The following is an 18,089-nucleotide window of genomic DNA, read 5'->3' as shown; positions in this document are numbered from 1 at the left end:
CTTGTGTTCACTTTAATACACGTGTACGGTACTCCGCAACTGTGGTGATGGGTGTGTTGTGAGAACCTTGATGGATCAGATAGAAAGATTCTAAGTGATAGAGGCAAGACGATTATTATTGAAGATGTAATAAGTTACTAATCATCAGCAATTTCTGATTGTTGGAGCAGATGTTTATAAATGTCTGTTCAGCGTCCTTGGTAACTGTTTCACTAGCAGGAGTTGAACAAAAGAGCTAGAAAAATTCAGCTGTCCAGTTGGATGGAGGGGATGTTAAAGGCTGTAAATAGCTCAGTATTTAAACCTTATGTACCCTGGGCCTGTGAAACTGCACCCACAGAAAAGGGGTCCAAAGCTAAAATAAGAAGACAGACACGCGCTCTCTCTCTCTCTCTGGAACAGGAAGGAATTGGGAATCATATATAATACTCCCTAATTCCTGTTTTTAATCTTGTTGTTCATGACCTTTGGAAATAAATGTTAAAATATTCTTTGAAATGTATTATTTTGGACCAAGCTGGTGCCAGCGTTTGGACTTGGGACCTGAGTTTGGGTTTGAGACCTGCAGTTTGCTCACCTGTTTTTTCAGAGAGAAACAAGCCCTCGCTGTTTCAGATCTTAGCCCTTTCCTCTTAGAAAATCTACTCTCTCCCTTCCTGACTCCTGATTCGCTGGGGTGGGATGATCCTCTGCTGCCTATTAAATATGGCTGCTATGTTATGGCAGTGAAGGAAGCTTCCTTTTCTATCAAAGGTGAGATTATTGGCTTTAGAAGAGCATTTTAGCTCTCTGAGGTTTTTCTTGTTGTTAAGTGGATATTGCACATTTGACACTGGGGTTTCCACATACACGTGTGATCCATACCCAGCCTTGCTTAGAGTACAGAACTCTGTACGAGTTACCCGACATCTGAAACTCAGGGCTTTTCTGATTCCCCTGTGGAAATGGAAGTAAGTGGTGAAGGCATTGCCATGCAGACTTGTATAGATTTTTCAAACTGGCTGATTTTAGTCTCTGAAACCAATTCTCAACTCACAAGCAACTTCCATGTTTTTCAGCTGGATCCGCAGGTGTTACAGGATAAAGATTGGCAACGCACAGTCATCTCAATGAATGGAGTAAGTAGAGTACAAACTGCTAGCACTACTTCTTTGCCTGACCTTGTGCATCAGGTTTATTCTTTCTGTGCTTTGTCATAACATTTTGAAAAACAAAAGAAAACATTTATTGCTTGAAAAGTAACTACTAAAGTCGTCCTTGCAGGTTGAAGTGAAGCTGTCAGTGAAATTTACCAGCCGGGAGTTTAGTCTGAAAAGAATGCCATCTCGTAAACAGACTGGGGTCTTTGGAGTCAAGATTGCCATTGTCACCAAGTAAGTTGTCAGGTCACACTTTTTTCTCTGTTTTATTTTAAACCCAGTAGGTCAATGGAGCTGCACCTACTTAAGCCCTCAGTGAATGGAGGTATGCAGATACTTTCTTGCCCTTGTGTGGCTAACGCATGGCAATTTCTGCAGGCAGGAGCTGTTTCACAGTCTCCCAGCTTCATCCTGTGCATGGAAAAAAAACCTCCAAAAGCCAGCAGCGCACACACACTTTTGCTTGGAAACCCAGTGTGTTTACTTTCAACATCTCTCGTCTGCCGTGTTCCGGAAACACCCTGGCCCTTTTCCTCTGTAGTTGGCTGACTTGGTCACAAATTTCCAAAGCTACTGAACAACAGAATTTCCTTTCCCTACTCGGAAATGTTCAAGCTGTTTGGAGCCATTTGTATTATTTTAACCCCTGATCTTTTGTCATGAATCGTTTGCCAGAAGAAACCTGTTTGTTCGTGGTAGGTAATTTAAGAGACCTGGTACTTCCTCCCCACGGAATTACTATTAACTGGATAGCAGTATGACCCCTATTTCTCTAAGGGCTGCATAGGAATCCTCTAATCACCTGCTAGCGTTGCAAGCTCACCATACTTACTTCTCTATAAGGCTGCAGCTCCTCAACGGGAGAGGTTTCATGGGATTGAATGTGCAGAGATGAGCCAGTGCATAACCTCTCTACAAAAACAGAAATTAAATCAGCTACTCAGGAAAAACAAAGGAACAAGCTCTCTATGGACAGTTTTCATAAAACCATGAGAATCCAGCTATTGTGTGATGTATGAGAGTCTTGCTATTGCTGAAAACAGATAAGCTCTTGGGGAATTAGCTGCTAAATTTTCCTAAACTAGGAACACAGAGTGAATTCACCCCCTGTGAAAAGGACCAGCTCAGGGTCCACAGAATATGGGTAAAGTAGGACTTGTACAGTGCATGGGCCTTTTGCTGGCCCAGAGCATAGATGTGTGTGTTACCATTTGAGAGTAGTCTCGCTATAGAGGACACCAGCTCTGACTGTTCTCGACTTTAAACACTTGAGACTGGAATAATTTGCTCATAATAACCAGTATCCTCTGCCATTTTTATACCAGCCCAGAGCTCTCAAAATGGAGGGTTTTTTACAGAACTTCCTAAATGGATATTCTTCCTCTCTAACAGTGTTGGGCTATAGAAAGATGCTGGTTCAATGTCAGTATTTTCGTGAATCTATTTGCTGATTTGGTCAAATAAACCCTCTAACATGGAGCAAGGTGGTTCTTTGAGTGCTTGCTCATGTCCATTCCGTATTAGGTGTGTGTGCTCTCCACATGCACCGGTGCTGGAAGTTTTTCCCTCAGCAGTATCCGTAAGGGGCCAGCTCTGGTGCCCCCTGGAGTGGCACCCATATGGTGCAGTATAAGGGGCGTCGCCGGCACCCCCCATCCTTAATTCCTTCTTGACGTCAGTGACTGTGCTGGAACTTCTGCTGCTTCGGCTAGCGTTGTTTCGTTCTCAGTCCTTGCGACTTTGAAAACCTGTAATATAGTTGTATATAGTTAGTAGTTCCTTAGTTACCCTTAGTAGTAGTTCTCAACTCTTTGTTAGTCCCGACAGTCTTGCTCGGACAGGTCGGCTTCGGGACGCAGCGACTAGCATGGGTCGGACAAGAGCCACCGCTCAGCCCAATCCTAGTGGCCCAGTACTGACCGCTCTGCTGGTAGCTCCAGCTTGGAGCAAGGTTCCCTGACTGCAGGAGAAGTCCCGGTACTGGCGGTGCCGACTATATTATCAGTACTGAAACCTGCCCCATGGCCCCAAGCACAGTGGCCAGCGCCATGGTACCTGTGGAACCCCTGGCGGCTCACTAGCCTTCCCAGGCTACCCCATCGGTGGCAGGAGCCTCGGAGAGGTCAGTGGCCTCGGTATCCCATCCCCCTCCAGTGCTCAAGGCTTTAGTGGGGGATATGACTCCGCAGGTCCAGGAGGACCCAGGGAGCAAGCTGATGGACCACCAATGGACGTGGAGGTTCCCATGGCACCGGCATGATCCTCGTCGTTGCCAGACAAGGCTATCACGGGGGCCCTTCACCCAGTTACTCAGGATGGCACCAAGGTGCAGCAGGAACTTTTGAAGAGTCGCTTCTAACCTGGGGCTGCAGGCAGAGGAACTGGAAGAGCCCTTAGACTCTCTGTTTGATGTCCTCAGCTCCTGCCAGCGTGGCCCTACCCCTTCATGAAGGGGTCTCCAGAATCACTAATGCTCTGGGGCAGATCCCCTCTTCCCTGGCCCCTATCTCTAAAAGGGTCAAACATATGCCCTTTGGTTGGCACAAAGTACTTGAGTGCCTATACTCCCACCCAGCCCTCAATTCCCTTGCGGTTGAGGTGGTTAACCACAAGGAAAGCCCAGATCCACCCTGAAAAATAAAGACTCGAGGAGGCTGGATCTTTTCATCTTCCAGCCTTCAGCTGAGAGTAGCCAACCACCAAGCCCTCCTTGGCCAATATGACTTCAGTATGTGGCAAGCCATGCCAAGGTTGAAGGGTCGCTCCCCAAGGTTTCCAAGAAGGAGTTCCAAGCAGTCTTTGGTGAGGGTACGACTGCGGCCAGGGCGGCCCTCCAGGTAGCATCAGATGCTACTGATGCTGCTGCCTGCACCAGGGCTTCCACTGTCTCCATGTGGTGAGTCTCTGGGTTGTGCACCGAGGCCCAGCAGTCATTGCAGGACCTGCCCTTTGATGGTGGGCCCTATTTGAGGAGCAAACAGACAGCAAGTTGCATGGCCTCAAGGACTCCCACGCCACCTTGAAAACCCTGGGTGTCTACATCCCGGCCCTGGTGTGTAAACGGTTCAAACCGCAACAGCCAGGGGTGCCAGCCTCAGCAGGACCAGCCCTATAAATGAGCCAAGGGTTACAAGCACCACCCACCGCCACCCCCGTACCCACCTCCAGGGGTACTGCTTTGGAGTCACCTAATATGGAATGGACATGAGCAAGCACTCGAAGAAGGAAAAGACAGTTACCTTTTCCATAACTGTTGTTTTTCGAGATGTGTTGCTCATGTCCATTCTATGACCCGCCCTCCTTCCCCACTGTTGGAGTTTCTAGCAAGAAGGAACTGAGGGTGGGGGGGAGTTGGCGGCACCCCTTATACTATGCCATGCGGGCACCACTCCAGGGGTTGCCAGAGCCAGTCCCCTACAGATACTGCCGAGGGAAAAATTTCCAGCACCGGTGCATGTGGTGAGTACACACACCTAATACGCAATGGACATGAGCAACACATCTCAAAGAGCACCCGTTACGGAAAAGGTAACTCTCTTTTTCATCCTTACCCCTGTGCTAGTCTGCACCTCCTAAACACTTATGTGACTAGTGATTTTGGGTGTCTCCATTTTTGGGTGCCCAATTTGAGACACTTTTTTAAAGGGGTGGCTTTTCATAGGGTGAGTGCTCACTCAGTCCTTTGTGAAAATCGTGGCCTAGAGCTCCTTTCACTCAAGCAGTCTCACATTAGGTACGGGATAAGATAACTCTGGTAACCATATTTTCTCGGCCTATGCTGTACTGAACTCTTCTTCCTGTTTTTCTCAAGGAGAGAGAGATCAAAGGTGCCTTACATTGTGCGCCAGTGCGTGGAGGAGATAGAGCGACGTGGGATGGAGGAGGTGGGCATCTACCGTGTCTCTGGGGTTGCAACTGATATCCAAGCTTTGAAAGCTGCTTTTGATGTCAGTAAGTATTTGCTCCTGAGGTTTTCCTTTGCATTATCTCCTGAGTTACGATCGCCTTTCAGGTTTACTGTGCTATTTTAATCTCATGTAGCCCAGGAAGCATGACGAGGTGGAGACCCCGGTGCAAGGAGTATCCTCTTACCCGGGCTGTGTGTTTTATTAGTGTCCTCCAGTTGTAGATGTTAACCTGAGGTATTCAGTGGAATGGACCCTTGTATTGAGAAATGCGCTGATTATTCTTCCCAGCAGCCCTGAAATGGCAGTTTTGCATGCCTTGCCTTGCCATGCCATGGTAAACGGCAGACACTTTCCTCAGGGGAAATGAGAGCAATCAGCAGTCTTCCTTTCCACAATGTCAATGAGAATTCTGGATTAACAGGAAGTCCCCACGGTTGTTTGAGACTCTTGTTTAAAAGAGCACCGGCAACATCAAAATCATTAAAAAAAATTTTTTTAAAGGATTGGATAGAGAAGCAGAAAATTCTGGTTACTGGAACGTGACTGGGAGTCTGGTCTCCTGGGTTCTCTTCCCAATGCTTTGTGTGACCTCAGGCAAGCAAAGCTTTCTCTATTCTTCAGTGTGCCCATCTGTAAAATAGGATGATAATGATACTTGCCGAACTCTGTAAAGCATTTTGAGACTCTTGGATGCAAAAGGGGCTCATGTTGTTGCTTCACTTTAAAGAATGTCCTCACCTGCTTTCTGGGTTTCCAACTCCATGGGGGAGGGAGGGATGATTTACATCTTAAAAAATGCTATTTTTATGTCAATGCAAATACATTTCATATGAGGCTGGTTTTGGTGAGTGGAGGTGTTTAACAAAATTTACATTTCTGACCTAAATTGCTTGATTTTTTGTCTCTTGAACTCTGCTCAATTGGGAGAGGCTGAGGGGTGCTTCTGATTGTACTAGAGAGTTCCAGATGGGGAAGTGGCTGTTGTTAGTTGTTATACAACATATTATTAGGAAACTGAAAAGCATTTAATTGACACTGGCTCAGCCTCATATGGGGCTTGATCTGGGTCTCATTGAAGACATCGGAAAGACTCCCATTGACTTCACTGTAGCTGGCTCCAGCCCATGACACTGGTACAGCAGAAGTAACTCTAGGTAAAGCTAAGTTTGTTTTCTTGCGCCCGCCTCCCAGCAGATGTAAAGCTAGATGTCATCCTGGCTGTACTGGGGGGTCTAGCTGCAAAGTGGTCACGTTATAGCTACTCTGATCTATTAAGTGGCACTGGGATAATATAAATGGAGAACTCAGCAACCAACCTGAGCAAAGTGACTGACTAAAGGTGATGAGCATCAGCTACTTGGGTAGGGAGAGAAGATAAATAAAGGATAAACAGGGGGAACCAAAAAAGAAAACAAGAATAAGGAATGACTGAAGGACCACCCAGCTTCAGTACCTGTATGTCTCCCTGCTTTCTCTTACAGACAACAAAGATGTGTCCGTGATGATGAGCGAGATGGATGTTAATGCCATTGCAGGGACATTAAAATTATACTTCAGAGAACTGCCTGAACCCCTCTTCACAGACGAACTGTACCCCAACTTTGCTGAGGGCATTGGTGGGTAATAGAAGAAATCATTGATACCTATTGTGCTAAGTGTTACGATACTCTTCTCTAAGAGGCTGCTCCTGAAGCCTTAGGAAGGGGTTTACTCATTATGAAAAATAATATTTGTAATATCAGAAGGAAGCCCTGTGACAGACTGTAGAGAAGGGAGGCTGCGGCTATTTCTTTGGCTCATGAGTTGCTCAGAAGAGAATTTGAATCTTGCCTTATGTGCAGGTTTTAGTGTGGCCAGTGGCTTCACTTACCTGCAAGAATGGAAAAGTTCAAGTTCTAGGATAGACATTACCTACCCATTAAGAGAAGAGAAATCCTATTTGTTTAGGCCCTGAAGTGGTATCTGTACTATTCACTCTCCAAAGGAGATAAATCTGCTTTGGGATGGGCTCTCCTGTGTTGACCCAGAAGGGAGGCATCTGAGGTCATGTCTACACTAACGTTGCTGTGATCGATGCAGTGGGGGTCGATTTAGCAGGTCTAGTGAAGACCCGCTAAATCCACTGCAGAGCACTCTCTGGTCGACTCCGGTACAAGAAGAGTAAGGTAAGTTGACAGGAGAGCATTTCCCGTCAACACAGTGTGGTGTAGATAACGCAGTAAGTTGATCTAAGCTACGTTGATTCCAGCTACATTATTCACATAGCTGGAGTAGCGTAACTTAGGTAAACTTACCCTGGTAGTGTAGACAAGGCCTAAGTGTTCTGAGTCTGGAATGCAGTTGTGGTCTCCTGCACAGAGGAAAGGATTCTCCATCACCTGTCTAACAGGGGAGAACTGAATTCAGAGGGGGAGTGAGGCTGTGCCTGGATTGAATTTTGAGCCTCTTGTCTCCATAATGCAATTGCAGCACATTAAGCGTCACCCATATTTTCTCATTTCTTACACCGTCAGTAAAGCTCTCATTTCCTTCATATTTTTTTCTTTCCTCCCATAGCACTTTCAGACCCTGTTGCAAAGGAAAGCTGCATGCTGAACTTACTGCTCTCACTTCCAGAACCCAACCTCGTGACATTCCTTTTCCTTCTGGACCATTTAAAAAGGTAACACACAGACCCTTTATACAGGTGCATTTCGTGTGTAAATCAATTCCAAGTGCCGTGGAGAGAGGTGCCCCTTTCTTGGACATGTGCTGTGTCATTCAAAGAGCACCTTCACTGATTTTCATTTTAATTTGCTCTGTATTGAGTAATGCAGGTAAAATAGGCCTGGTAAAGTGCTACGTCCTGTTTCCCATGCTCACAGTTACTGAAGCCATTATGAATCCTTCCCAAGGAAGGGATGAGAAAGATCTTTACAGTGAAAATATGATCTCTCTCTCTCTCTCTCTCTCTCTCCATAAAATCACACTTGCCTGTGAGTGAAGTAACCGAACACAGGAAATGGCATAAATCTTAAAAGTCTTGAGTATGTTTACCAGGTATTTGCACTTTAACACCACCCATCTTTTAGGAATTGCAACAATACATCTTGTGTTGGCAAGAGATTGTTCCTTGCTGTGTGGGGCCTGCCATATGGAATTCACTCTCCCTTCCTAGCTGTATCAGTCTTCCCAACTGTTTAACATCTTTAAACCTTCCATTTTCAAAGGTGCTTATTACTATCATGCCATAATTAGATGTCTCTTTTCCTTTATCCTCCTCCTTGCTTAAATGCCTTTTTGGGTCTTATTTCTTTGCCATTTTTTCAGGGGGACTTTATTATATGGTGCTTTTTGTGTGTTTGTAATTTCTACCAGATTATGGTACAGTGCTCAGTGCACCTTAGTATTCATTAAATGAGCTTGTTTATTACCTGCACAGTGTTTTCATTTAAGAAATTTATTTTTTTTAATATTCATGTATTTGCTTTTTGTTCGTGCTAAGGAACATATCTGTAGAGAAGAAGGATGGTCTTGTGGTTAAGGCTCTGGTCTAGGAGATCTGGGTTTAGTACCCAGCTGGGGTGTGAATCTACCCCACACTAATGTGCCATGCACTAAGGCCTGGTCTACACTATGACTTTAGGTCAAATTTAGCAGTGTTACCTTGATTTAACCCTGGACCTGTCCACACGACGAAGCCCTTTTTTCAACTTAAAGGGCTTTTTAAATCAATTTCTTTACTCCACCTCCGACGAGGGGATTAGCGCTGAAATCGGCCTTGCTGGGTCGAATTTGGGGTAGTGTGGACACAATTCAATGGTATTGGCCTCCGGGAGCTATCCCAGAGTGCTCCATTGTGACCGCTCTGGACAGCGCTCTCAACTCAGATGCACTGCCAGGTAGACAGGAAAAGGCCCGCGAACTTTTGAATTCCATTTCCTGTTTGGCCAGCGTGGCAAGCTGATCAGCACAGGTGACCATGCAGAGCTCATGCAGAGCTCATCAGCATGATGGGCACATTGCCTGGCCCGTACTTTGTGAGAAGTCTATGACCATGTCTATGTCCTCATCACTCTCGTCACAGTGCGGCCGTCGCCTCCTCGCCTGGTTTTGCACGAAACAATTGTCTGCCGCTGCTCTGACAGAGGGAGGGGCAACTGACGACATGGCTTACAGGGAATTAAAATCAACAAAAGGGGTGGCTTTGCATCAAGGAGAAACACAAACAACTGTCACACAGAATGGCCCCCTCAAGGATTGAACTCAAAACCCTGGGTTTAGCAGGCCGTTGATTTCACAAAACAAATCGGGTCAATTTCTTGTTTTGATCCACTCCATCTATCTTTTACATCTTAGACTGGCAGCAGACGGGTGCAGTACGACTGCGAGCCATCATCATCTCCTGAGTGCTCGGCAGAAGATGGGAATGATTTGGCTGAGTCACTCCCATGTCTGCCCAGGCGCCCCTGACTGACCTCACCAAGGTCGGCTAAAAGAGCGCCCAGGAATACGACAATGATGGCTACCAATCGTAAGGCACCATCTGCTGCCAAAAGGCAATGAACTGCTGCTGTGTAGCAATGCAGTCTCATGTCTGCCAGCACCCAGGAGACGTACAGTGACGGTGAGCTGAGCGGGCTCCATGATATGGCATCTGCTCTGGTAACCCAGGAAAAAAGGCGCAAAACAATTGTCTGCCGTTGCTTTCACAGAGGGAGGGAGGGAGAGGGGGGCCTGACGACATGTACCCAAAACCACCTGCGACACTGTTTTTGCCCGATCAGGCATTGGGATCTCAACCCAGAATTCCAATGGGCAACGGAGCCTGCGGGAACTGTGGGATAGCTACCCACAGGGCAACGCTTCAGAAGTCAACGCTAGCCTCAGTACTGTGGACGCAGTCCACCGATTTTAATGCACTTAGAGCATTTTGTGTGGGGACACACACAATAGACTATATAAAAACGATTTCTAAAAAACCGACTTCTATAAATTCGACCTAATTTTGTAGTGTAGACATACCCTTAGTGTCCGTGTGGACCCTGCTGCTGCACACTTTGAAATGGGGTTAGATTAAAGCACACTACAGAATTTGTAGAGCATGGCAGCCGGATCCACACAGATAGTGCACTTAGACAAGTCCCCGTGACTGTACATCATCTAATCCAAAATACTACTATAATACAAATAATAAACATTTGAGAAAGTCTAATGGCCTGTGGTACACAGAAGGTCAGACAAGATGATCACAATGGTCCTTTCTGGCCTTAGAATCTATGAATGAGACATAAGTAGTATATAGTTGCTTATTGAATGTCTGTATCTAAAACCTCTTAAAAGTAGGTAAAAATAAACCTGCTTAATAGGAATGTTTCTTTGAGCCACAGAATGTAGAAACACCCTCTTTCTCCATTGTTTTTTCCTCTTAGGGTTGCCGAGAGAGAGAGCATCAACAAGATGTCCCTGCACAACCTGGCAACTGTCTTTGGACCAACGCTGCTCAGACCCTCAGAGAAGGACAGTAAGATTCCTGCTAACCCAACCCAGCCTATAACAATGACTGATAGCTGGTCACTAGAAGTCATGTCCCAGGTAAAAAACTAAATATTTTAATTAATCTGATAGAGACAATATCTTAGCCTCTTTGTCCAGAACTGGGCTACTTGCAGTCATTCCAAGAGGCTTTGGGCAGAACCATCCTTAATAGTTGTTTTCCAAGTTGGGTGATGTAATATCTTTTATTGGACGAACTTCTGCTAGTGAGAGAGAAGCTTTTGAGCTATGCAGAGCTCTTCTTCCAGCTTTCCAGCACAGTTTAACTAGAACAGCATGTTCAGTGTGAACGAGGATTATTTTTAAAAAATCATGGTAGCACAATCAGTGCTATAAACTATCCTGCTAACAAGCCATAGGATTAATCTACCAAGCAACTTTCAACCAGGTGATGATCAACACCATGTTTAAACCAAGTTTGGCAGTGTTTGCTCAGACAGTTCAGCATATTTCTGTGCCAACTCGGTTGCTAGCACTAACATTTTGGTGCACCCACATCAACTGTTCATCCCAGCTCTGTGTGTACTTAGGTGACAAGGTAACACGCATCTCACAGTGGCTTAGTAACTGGTTCTAGGGCTAATGGATTATTGGTACAACTGGATGACATTTTTCAGGTAAATAGTTTATCTGATGAAAAATTCTCTTTGAATTGACCTGAAATTGTTCATTTGCAAATTTGAGTCAGATATTTTCACCCAGTCAGAAAATGGTGAGAGAAAGAAAACAAGAAGGGGGAGGAGGTGCTGTGGCAACTCCTTATAACCTTTAGCTCAGTGGTTAGGACACTCCCCTGGGATGTGGGAGACCGAGGTTTGAATCCCTGCTCTGGAACAGACCCAAAATGGACTTTTGTGATTCACCAGAAATTCCAAAATATTTGGTTTGGTTTGAGCCAACTCAGATTTTATTTTCAATTTTTCAAAACTGCCACCAAACCAAAAAATCAGTTATTCAGTCAGCTCTAATTGTTGGTGCTTTCCACGATGCTTCTTTCTCTTCCACTTTACCACGTGTGCCAACATTCAGAGAGACTTTTTGCTGGTTCCAGAATTTTTTGTCCACTGATAGCTGCTAAAAGGCATTGTAAGCATTTCCAATATGCATGCTAGTTAAGTAGGTTAGACTGTTGGATTCTCTGGCTTTGGTAAAGGTGAGTTAGTAATCCAGAAAGATTTCAAAACTGGGCTGATCTGGAATATTGACAGCTTCGCTGTACCTCAGTTTAACATGTAGGATGAAGGGAGAGCCACTGAAACATTGAAGTTTACTAAATATTCATGATCACACTGTGCACTGCAATATAAGACTGATTTACGATTTCATCTCCCTTCCTTCTTCCAGGTTCAAGTTCTTCTTTACTTCCTGCAGTTGGAGACTATCCCCACCCCAGACAGCAAAAGGCAAAGCATCCTCTTTTCCACAGAGGTGTAGGAGTCTGGTCACAACAAGGGGGCTTGTTGGTGTGAACCTGCCACTCTGAGAACAGGAGAACTGTTTCTTCTTCAGACATTACTGGCCTGTTCCTGTCATGAGGAAGCATAGCCTTCAGTGCTTCTGCTGTTTGTCAAACAGAGCTAAGCTGAAGAATAAGGAGAAACTCCCTCTAGTTTTGATCCATAGAATAGGGAAGAATTGGACTGGACATGGAGCTGTGCTGAAAGGCTCCACTAGAAGGAGCAACAGACACTTTAACAAATGCAACACAGAGTGCGGTTGTTGCTCTTGGGAAGGTGAGAAGGTATTCCTCATTTTTATGGATGAAATCTATCATCAAGAAGCTTCAAGCTTTCTACACGAACACTTGTCAGAATGCCCTTCTGGGGTGAGAGGGGAATTAAAGGCTATATCACAAGTGTGTCTTTAATAACTGCTGTTTTAAAGTACTGTTCTGGGCCACAGAGAATAGTATCATTCAGCAAGGGGATCTTTGATTCCTCCACTGAGAAATTCAAGTCTTGATTTGAACAGGGTTTTTAAAAAATAAACTAGAAGTTTTGTGTACAACTGGACCTGTTGTTTTTTTGTCTCTCTCCTACCCCTTCCCTTGTAAATGTTTGTACAAACTCTAGGAAAGGGGGTATCCTTTTCTTGCCTCTTTGTTGCACTTCTGACCTTTTCTTTTGATGTCAAAGGAGCCAGACCCACTTGCATTATACAACAGATAAGTACAGTACATGAAAGAAAAGCAGGGAGAACTAGGCTGAGCACTTTAATTCCATTAACAAACAAGCTCACTTAGTTGTTTATAACGCAGAGGCAGTGTTGTCCAAAAATGGTTGCTAAATTCTTTGGGACCTTCGAAATTGAATGGAAACTCCTAGCTCTCCACACAAACAGATGTTAATACCTGTGCTAAAATAAGCACTACAAACATGTACTGAAGTCTCTTCAAGTGTCTGGGGACAAAAAATCAACAGCTGTCTTTCTTGCTGGCTGCTTAATCGAAACTTTTATCAAAATGACATTTTTGATACTTGAATTTTTTGAAGCTTTGTATGTTGCTTCTACAAGAGTCTTTTTCTGATAGATACAAATACTTTGATAGGCTATGTCATAATGTACTGTATGGACAATCTGCTAACAGGTAGCATTTTGTATTCTTCAGAAATTCCGACCCTGTTGGAATTAAGAGCAGTGCAGAAATTTCTATAAAGCCACACATAGCAGTACACCAGGTGGGACCTAATACCCACTCCACTTACACCTGTGCAACCACACTGACGTCAGTAGAGTTCCATGGGTGTAAGTGGGAGCAGTATTTGCCTTGGGAATTGTAAGCATAAGCTAACTGCATGGTCTCACGACCAGAGGAGGCTATTCAGGTCATGAAACAGATGTGCCAAGCATCTGGGGAGAGGTTTCAGCTGCATCAGAGTCTCCCTTAGCCTGTACTACCCACCTCACTATGCAGTATCCACTTTAGTTGCAACCATCCATCAACACCCTGGCTCGAAGAAAAGGGCAGTCTGAAGACAAGAGAAAGAAGGGGGAGAAAAGCAAATTTTAAAATTAACGACACGCGTAGCTGAATCATAAGCAGTATGGGGAGGGGGGGAGAATACTAAAGAGAAAAAAACAAATCTTGTTATGCCGAATTTTCTGAAGGTCTCAGAACTCTCCGCTCAGAAAAATAAGAGGAATCTTCCAAACGAGAGGGAGGAAAAAAAGAAAATAAAAATAAAAAAACAAGGGAAACTATTTAGCAGTCAACATAATTGACTGCTGCATAATAGATGGTATTGTACTGTGAAGTGGGAAATTCAAAAGAAAAATATAAATTATTTCGATTTTGTGAGTATCTCAGCATTTTGCATGTTATTATAAGGATTCTTATAGGCATTTACTATTGTTTAGCACCCCTCTTTTCTTAGGTCTGGGAGCAAATCTATGTGTGTTGTAATGTACAACTAGAAAATCTCTCGACTGTATTGTCGCTACATTCCAGCTTCTAAACCCCCTTGCTATTCGAACCCCTGAGACAGAAAAGTGTGTGTATTAGGAGGTGCTTGCAGGGGGAGGGTGAAGGGAAACAAAAACTTGGTTTAAAAATGGGTTGGTTGGTGGTTAATTTTTGGCCTTTTGTAAAACTAAAGGTAAAAACTAGGCAATCCTGAAAGATACTTACTGTCTCAAGAAAAGGTTACAGACCAGTAACACACTCCATAGTTTTCTGCTTTTATGTACATGTTTTTGTTTTTAAATAGCAGCTCTGTAACAATCCTCTTGGTCAGCTGCACAACCACCCACTCCTTTACAAAATTCAAATGTTTGATATTTTTGAGGCAGCAGCACTGCAGGTTTTTCTAGTTCAAAATTCTACTCCAATCAGTGGTGATCATTTACCCCTTTTGGTGTTTGTAATCTGTGGGTGCAGTTTGCAGTGTTTAAACTGGAAAGCAATACCATAATGACTGTGCCAATTTACTTTTGCCTGACTTTTTTATTTTTATTTATACAGGAAGTATAATTTTAATATTAAGTTACCAATTTATATTGTGTAACAATAAGAAAATTGCTTCTGCTTTGGTTACTGTTACAGGTTGTTGCTTTTAGTTTTTCAGTACATTACAATGCTTGATTCTGCTGTAACCCTATCTAACATGCAGGCATGTGGATGAGAAGAATTTTTGTAGTTAATTTAACGTAACACACGAATTATTTCAGTTGAGTATGAGTGTACGTTTTCCCCAAAGCTGGTAATTTTGGGCTGGAGAAATAGCTCGTCCTATGATGAGGGTGAGACCGTTGATTTATTTGAAATGTGAGAATGGAGTAGTTGAGCTTCCCCTAGAGTTGTAAGCTTTACAAATGGACTGTGCTTTCAGAAATTCAGAATTCACATAAGGATTTTTATTTCCTCTGCCTAGTGATCCATTAAGATTCTTAAGCCACACTAAACAAAAAGTGATGGGCACCACCTAGCTTGGGCCAAAATCCCTTCTGATTACGACAGCTTCATGTTTACAGCTGAACTTCTTGAGAAAACCATTTTACATTTAAGAAGATGCAACACAGATGGTGTGACCGAGAAAACTGGCAAGAATTTTCCCCTAAAATTGATTGTGACGTGTGTTGGGAGCTAATACTTTTTTTGATATCAGCATATTTACCAGACCCTTCCAAGCCTGTAGCTTTCAGCTACTTTAATTTGAAACCTTAGAACATTCATGTAGGATTTTCCAAATGATTTGAGCACTGTCTATCACCAGTTGTGTTAAAAAAAAAAAAAAGTAAGTCTCTCCTTTCATTCAGAAATAGCTTTGTTTTTGTTCCTTTCGATTTGATTTTAAATGTTGAGTAGGCTTTTAAACCAGCAAAGTAAAGTCATGTTGAGTAAAATGGGCAAATAAACCATGAAAAGTAGCTTTTGAGGATTGATAAAAATTACTTAGATCTGTTTCATCTTTGTGTTTGTGTGTCATTTTGTATTGGGGCAAGTGTCTTCTTTGAAACCAAATTGAAACAGTCATTGAAATGCTGCTGGTGAATTTTACTCTTGCACAATTTAAAGAGGTGAGATAGTGGTTAGTCTAAATCAGGCTGTACTTTTATATGCTGCTAACTTTCATGTATCAGCTAAGGGCAAAATACAGCTATGCTTGATTACCTTCGCTGATGCTCGCTGCCTGCCTTCATTCTGAGCTTCAGTTGCTTAGTGAAGTACAGCGCAATCAATATGTAGCATGTGATGTGAAACTGCAACATTTCTGTAGGCCACTAGGTGGTGCAACCGTGGAATCTGTTAATGGAGATGCAGTATTTTTACACCACTTACTCATTTTAACTGTTCCCTAATCTGATCCACGGATACACTGTTATGTTCACTTTCTGTATAGGTTCATTTAAACAAATATGATGTTCTGTAAAGTGTATAAAGGATCTCCTAACTTGCTCATTACCCACTGCAACACTTACAGGCATTATGGTATGTGTTCACTTCTCTCAACTGTGCCATTCCTTGAAAATGCTTAAGTGTAAATTGATCACCATGGCCTTTGAAGGTGCTTAAACCCTGCATCTTAATAATGGGAAAATAACACCCTCCTGTCCATCATTTATTTCAGTGCCTACTTATGTACTAAGGTGACATTATTTGGGGGGCAGCAGTCCTACTTTGGAAACTTTTTTAAAAAAGAATTTGAAATGTTCAAATGAACTCTGCCCTTTCCCACTCAGAATTTCAAAGGAGGAAGAATTTTATTACAGGAAGACAGAAGCGTTCACATTGTGCTTATGTGCCTTGAAGAAATATGTCTTCTAAATCAGTTACTTAGCATTAAGACACTGAGGTCTCCGGTTTAGTGTTAATAACTTCCCCATACACAGCTAGAATGAAAAGTGTGAGTGTTAAGGCTCAGTATATAAAAGTTTTCATTGAGTGTACCTAGGTTGACCTCAAAATCAAAGGGAATCTCCTTTAAAGGACGCTCTTACAGCGGAATAATAATTAATATCTACCCTCACTCCCCACTGATTTTTGAGTAAGGAAAAATAAAAACATGAGAGAAGCATGATTAGGAATCACACAAATCACATGGTCTGGCAAAAGAGAAAATGATCCCCTCTCCTTAAAAGCCACAGAAAAAACTCATGCCCCCAGACGTACGCTGAGCTAAGACTGTATTGTCAGTAAACTAAAATGTTATTGTATTCAGCACTTAGTCTACCACTTATGATGTGCTATAATCCTTTTCTTTTGCTACTGAAAGCTGTTACATTCCAATGATAGGTCACTTGTCCTCAAATACGGGGGGGAGCTCTATACATTAGTGGTTGTAACAGCAAAAAAGGAAGGGAGAAAAAAGCACAGAAAACCCAGTCCAGAACTAGAAAATCACCTGGAAGTTGATTAAAAAAAAAAAAAAGCCAACCTCAACACTGTGAGCATAAAATGTCATAATATACAATAATTGTGAAGTGTTCACAACAGTAGGACCAAAACAACCTTGATATGCAGGCTAACAAACATCCTGAGTCATCTTCTCTGCTGGGCACATCTCTAGGAAGTCCAGTCTGCCTTTCTAGGGCACACAAAACATAGCAATGGAACTGCCAACAAGCAGAAAATATGGAAGTGACTCATGCTATTCTCCCCCATCCCTGTTGCTGAGTCTCTGTGCACTACTGTACTGTACTGAAATCTTAGGTGAGGCCATTGTAAAATAATGCATATGCAGGTGATCTATACATATACTTTCCATGTCCTTGCCTTTCCTTCTACCCTGGAAGGAGAAAGAAGCATCTCTTTTCTAGCAGAAATCTGAGCAACTTAATGTCCATGTACAGTATATAAACTGTCATACTGGCAGACCCAGTTATAGTATGGCTGTTCCCTGATATGTCTGAGACAGTTTAGACTTTGAGTGTACACTGGACCAACTGTGCTACTTTTTTGGACTTGCAGGGCTGCACCATTGTTTAGAGACATGATTAAGACAGTTTGGTTGCATTTACACCCTTAAGGATCCATGTTTTAAACATGTCTGAAAATTACAGTACTTCAACAAAGTGCCCCAGCACAGGAGTAGTGTCTTGGGCCCTATCTGCTCTAGAGCTTGCTATGTACTAACTACAGTTATGTTCAAATACTGTTGTCAAAAACATTCCACATGGATTTGCCAGTATGACGGCTGTTAGAACAGCTATAGCAGTTTCTCAGTCCAGTGGAGACAGGCTATTTTTTAAGTCATATTAGCCCAAGATGTGCTCCAGATTAACCATCTAGCTACTCCATAGCCTGGATTCTGAAAGCAGCTGTATCACAGGCCTAGTCTTATCTCCTAAATTATGTGTGGAGGGGACCTTGTATGTGTGGAACATACCTTCTTGCATGGAAGGGGAGTTGAGTTGCCTAAGTGGCAGCACCCCTCTGCTTATCCCAGTAGATGCCATGGAAGATACTCTGTGAGTCTGGGGTTCCTGCACAGATAATGGACAGGGCTTCCACGCATATGGCCTTGATCACCTATTGATTCCCCAGATCCCCACTTCTCCCAAGGGATGT

General features: G+C 43.4%; 1 protein-coding gene across 4 annotated transcripts in view; it reads left to right on the top strand.

Moving 5' to 3' along the window:
* Positions 1 to 16,936, top strand: part of BCR (BCR activator of RhoGEF and GTPase) — a 128,934-nt gene extending 111,998 nt beyond the window's left edge. For all 4 annotated transcript variants that reach the window (XM_039505838.1, XM_039505841.1, XM_039505839.1 and 1 more), the window contains 7 exons: positions 1,059 to 1,118; positions 1,264 to 1,373; positions 4,951 to 5,090; positions 6,529 to 6,663; positions 7,604 to 7,709; positions 10,459 to 10,621; positions 11,927 to 16,936. In XM_039505838.1, coding sequence (XP_039361772.1) covers positions 1,059 to 1,118; positions 1,264 to 1,373; positions 4,951 to 5,090; positions 6,529 to 6,663; positions 7,604 to 7,709; positions 10,459 to 10,621; positions 11,927 to 12,016 — 804 coding nt within the window. In that variant the 3' untranslated portion in view covers positions 12,017 to 16,936. The remainder of the gene's footprint in view (positions 1 to 1,058; positions 1,119 to 1,263; positions 1,374 to 4,950; positions 5,091 to 6,528; positions 6,664 to 7,603; positions 7,710 to 10,458; positions 10,622 to 11,926) is intronic.
* Positions 16,937 to 18,089: the final 1,153 nt, after the last annotated feature.

Source organism: Mauremys reevesii, linkage group 18, assembly GCF_016161935.1.
Source record: "Mauremys reevesii isolate NIE-2019 linkage group 18, ASM1616193v1, whole genome shotgun sequence".
NCBI classification, from domain to species: Eukaryota; Metazoa; Chordata; order Testudines; family Geoemydidae; genus Mauremys; species Mauremys reevesii.
This window is presented reverse-complemented; position numbering and strand designations above follow the sequence as displayed.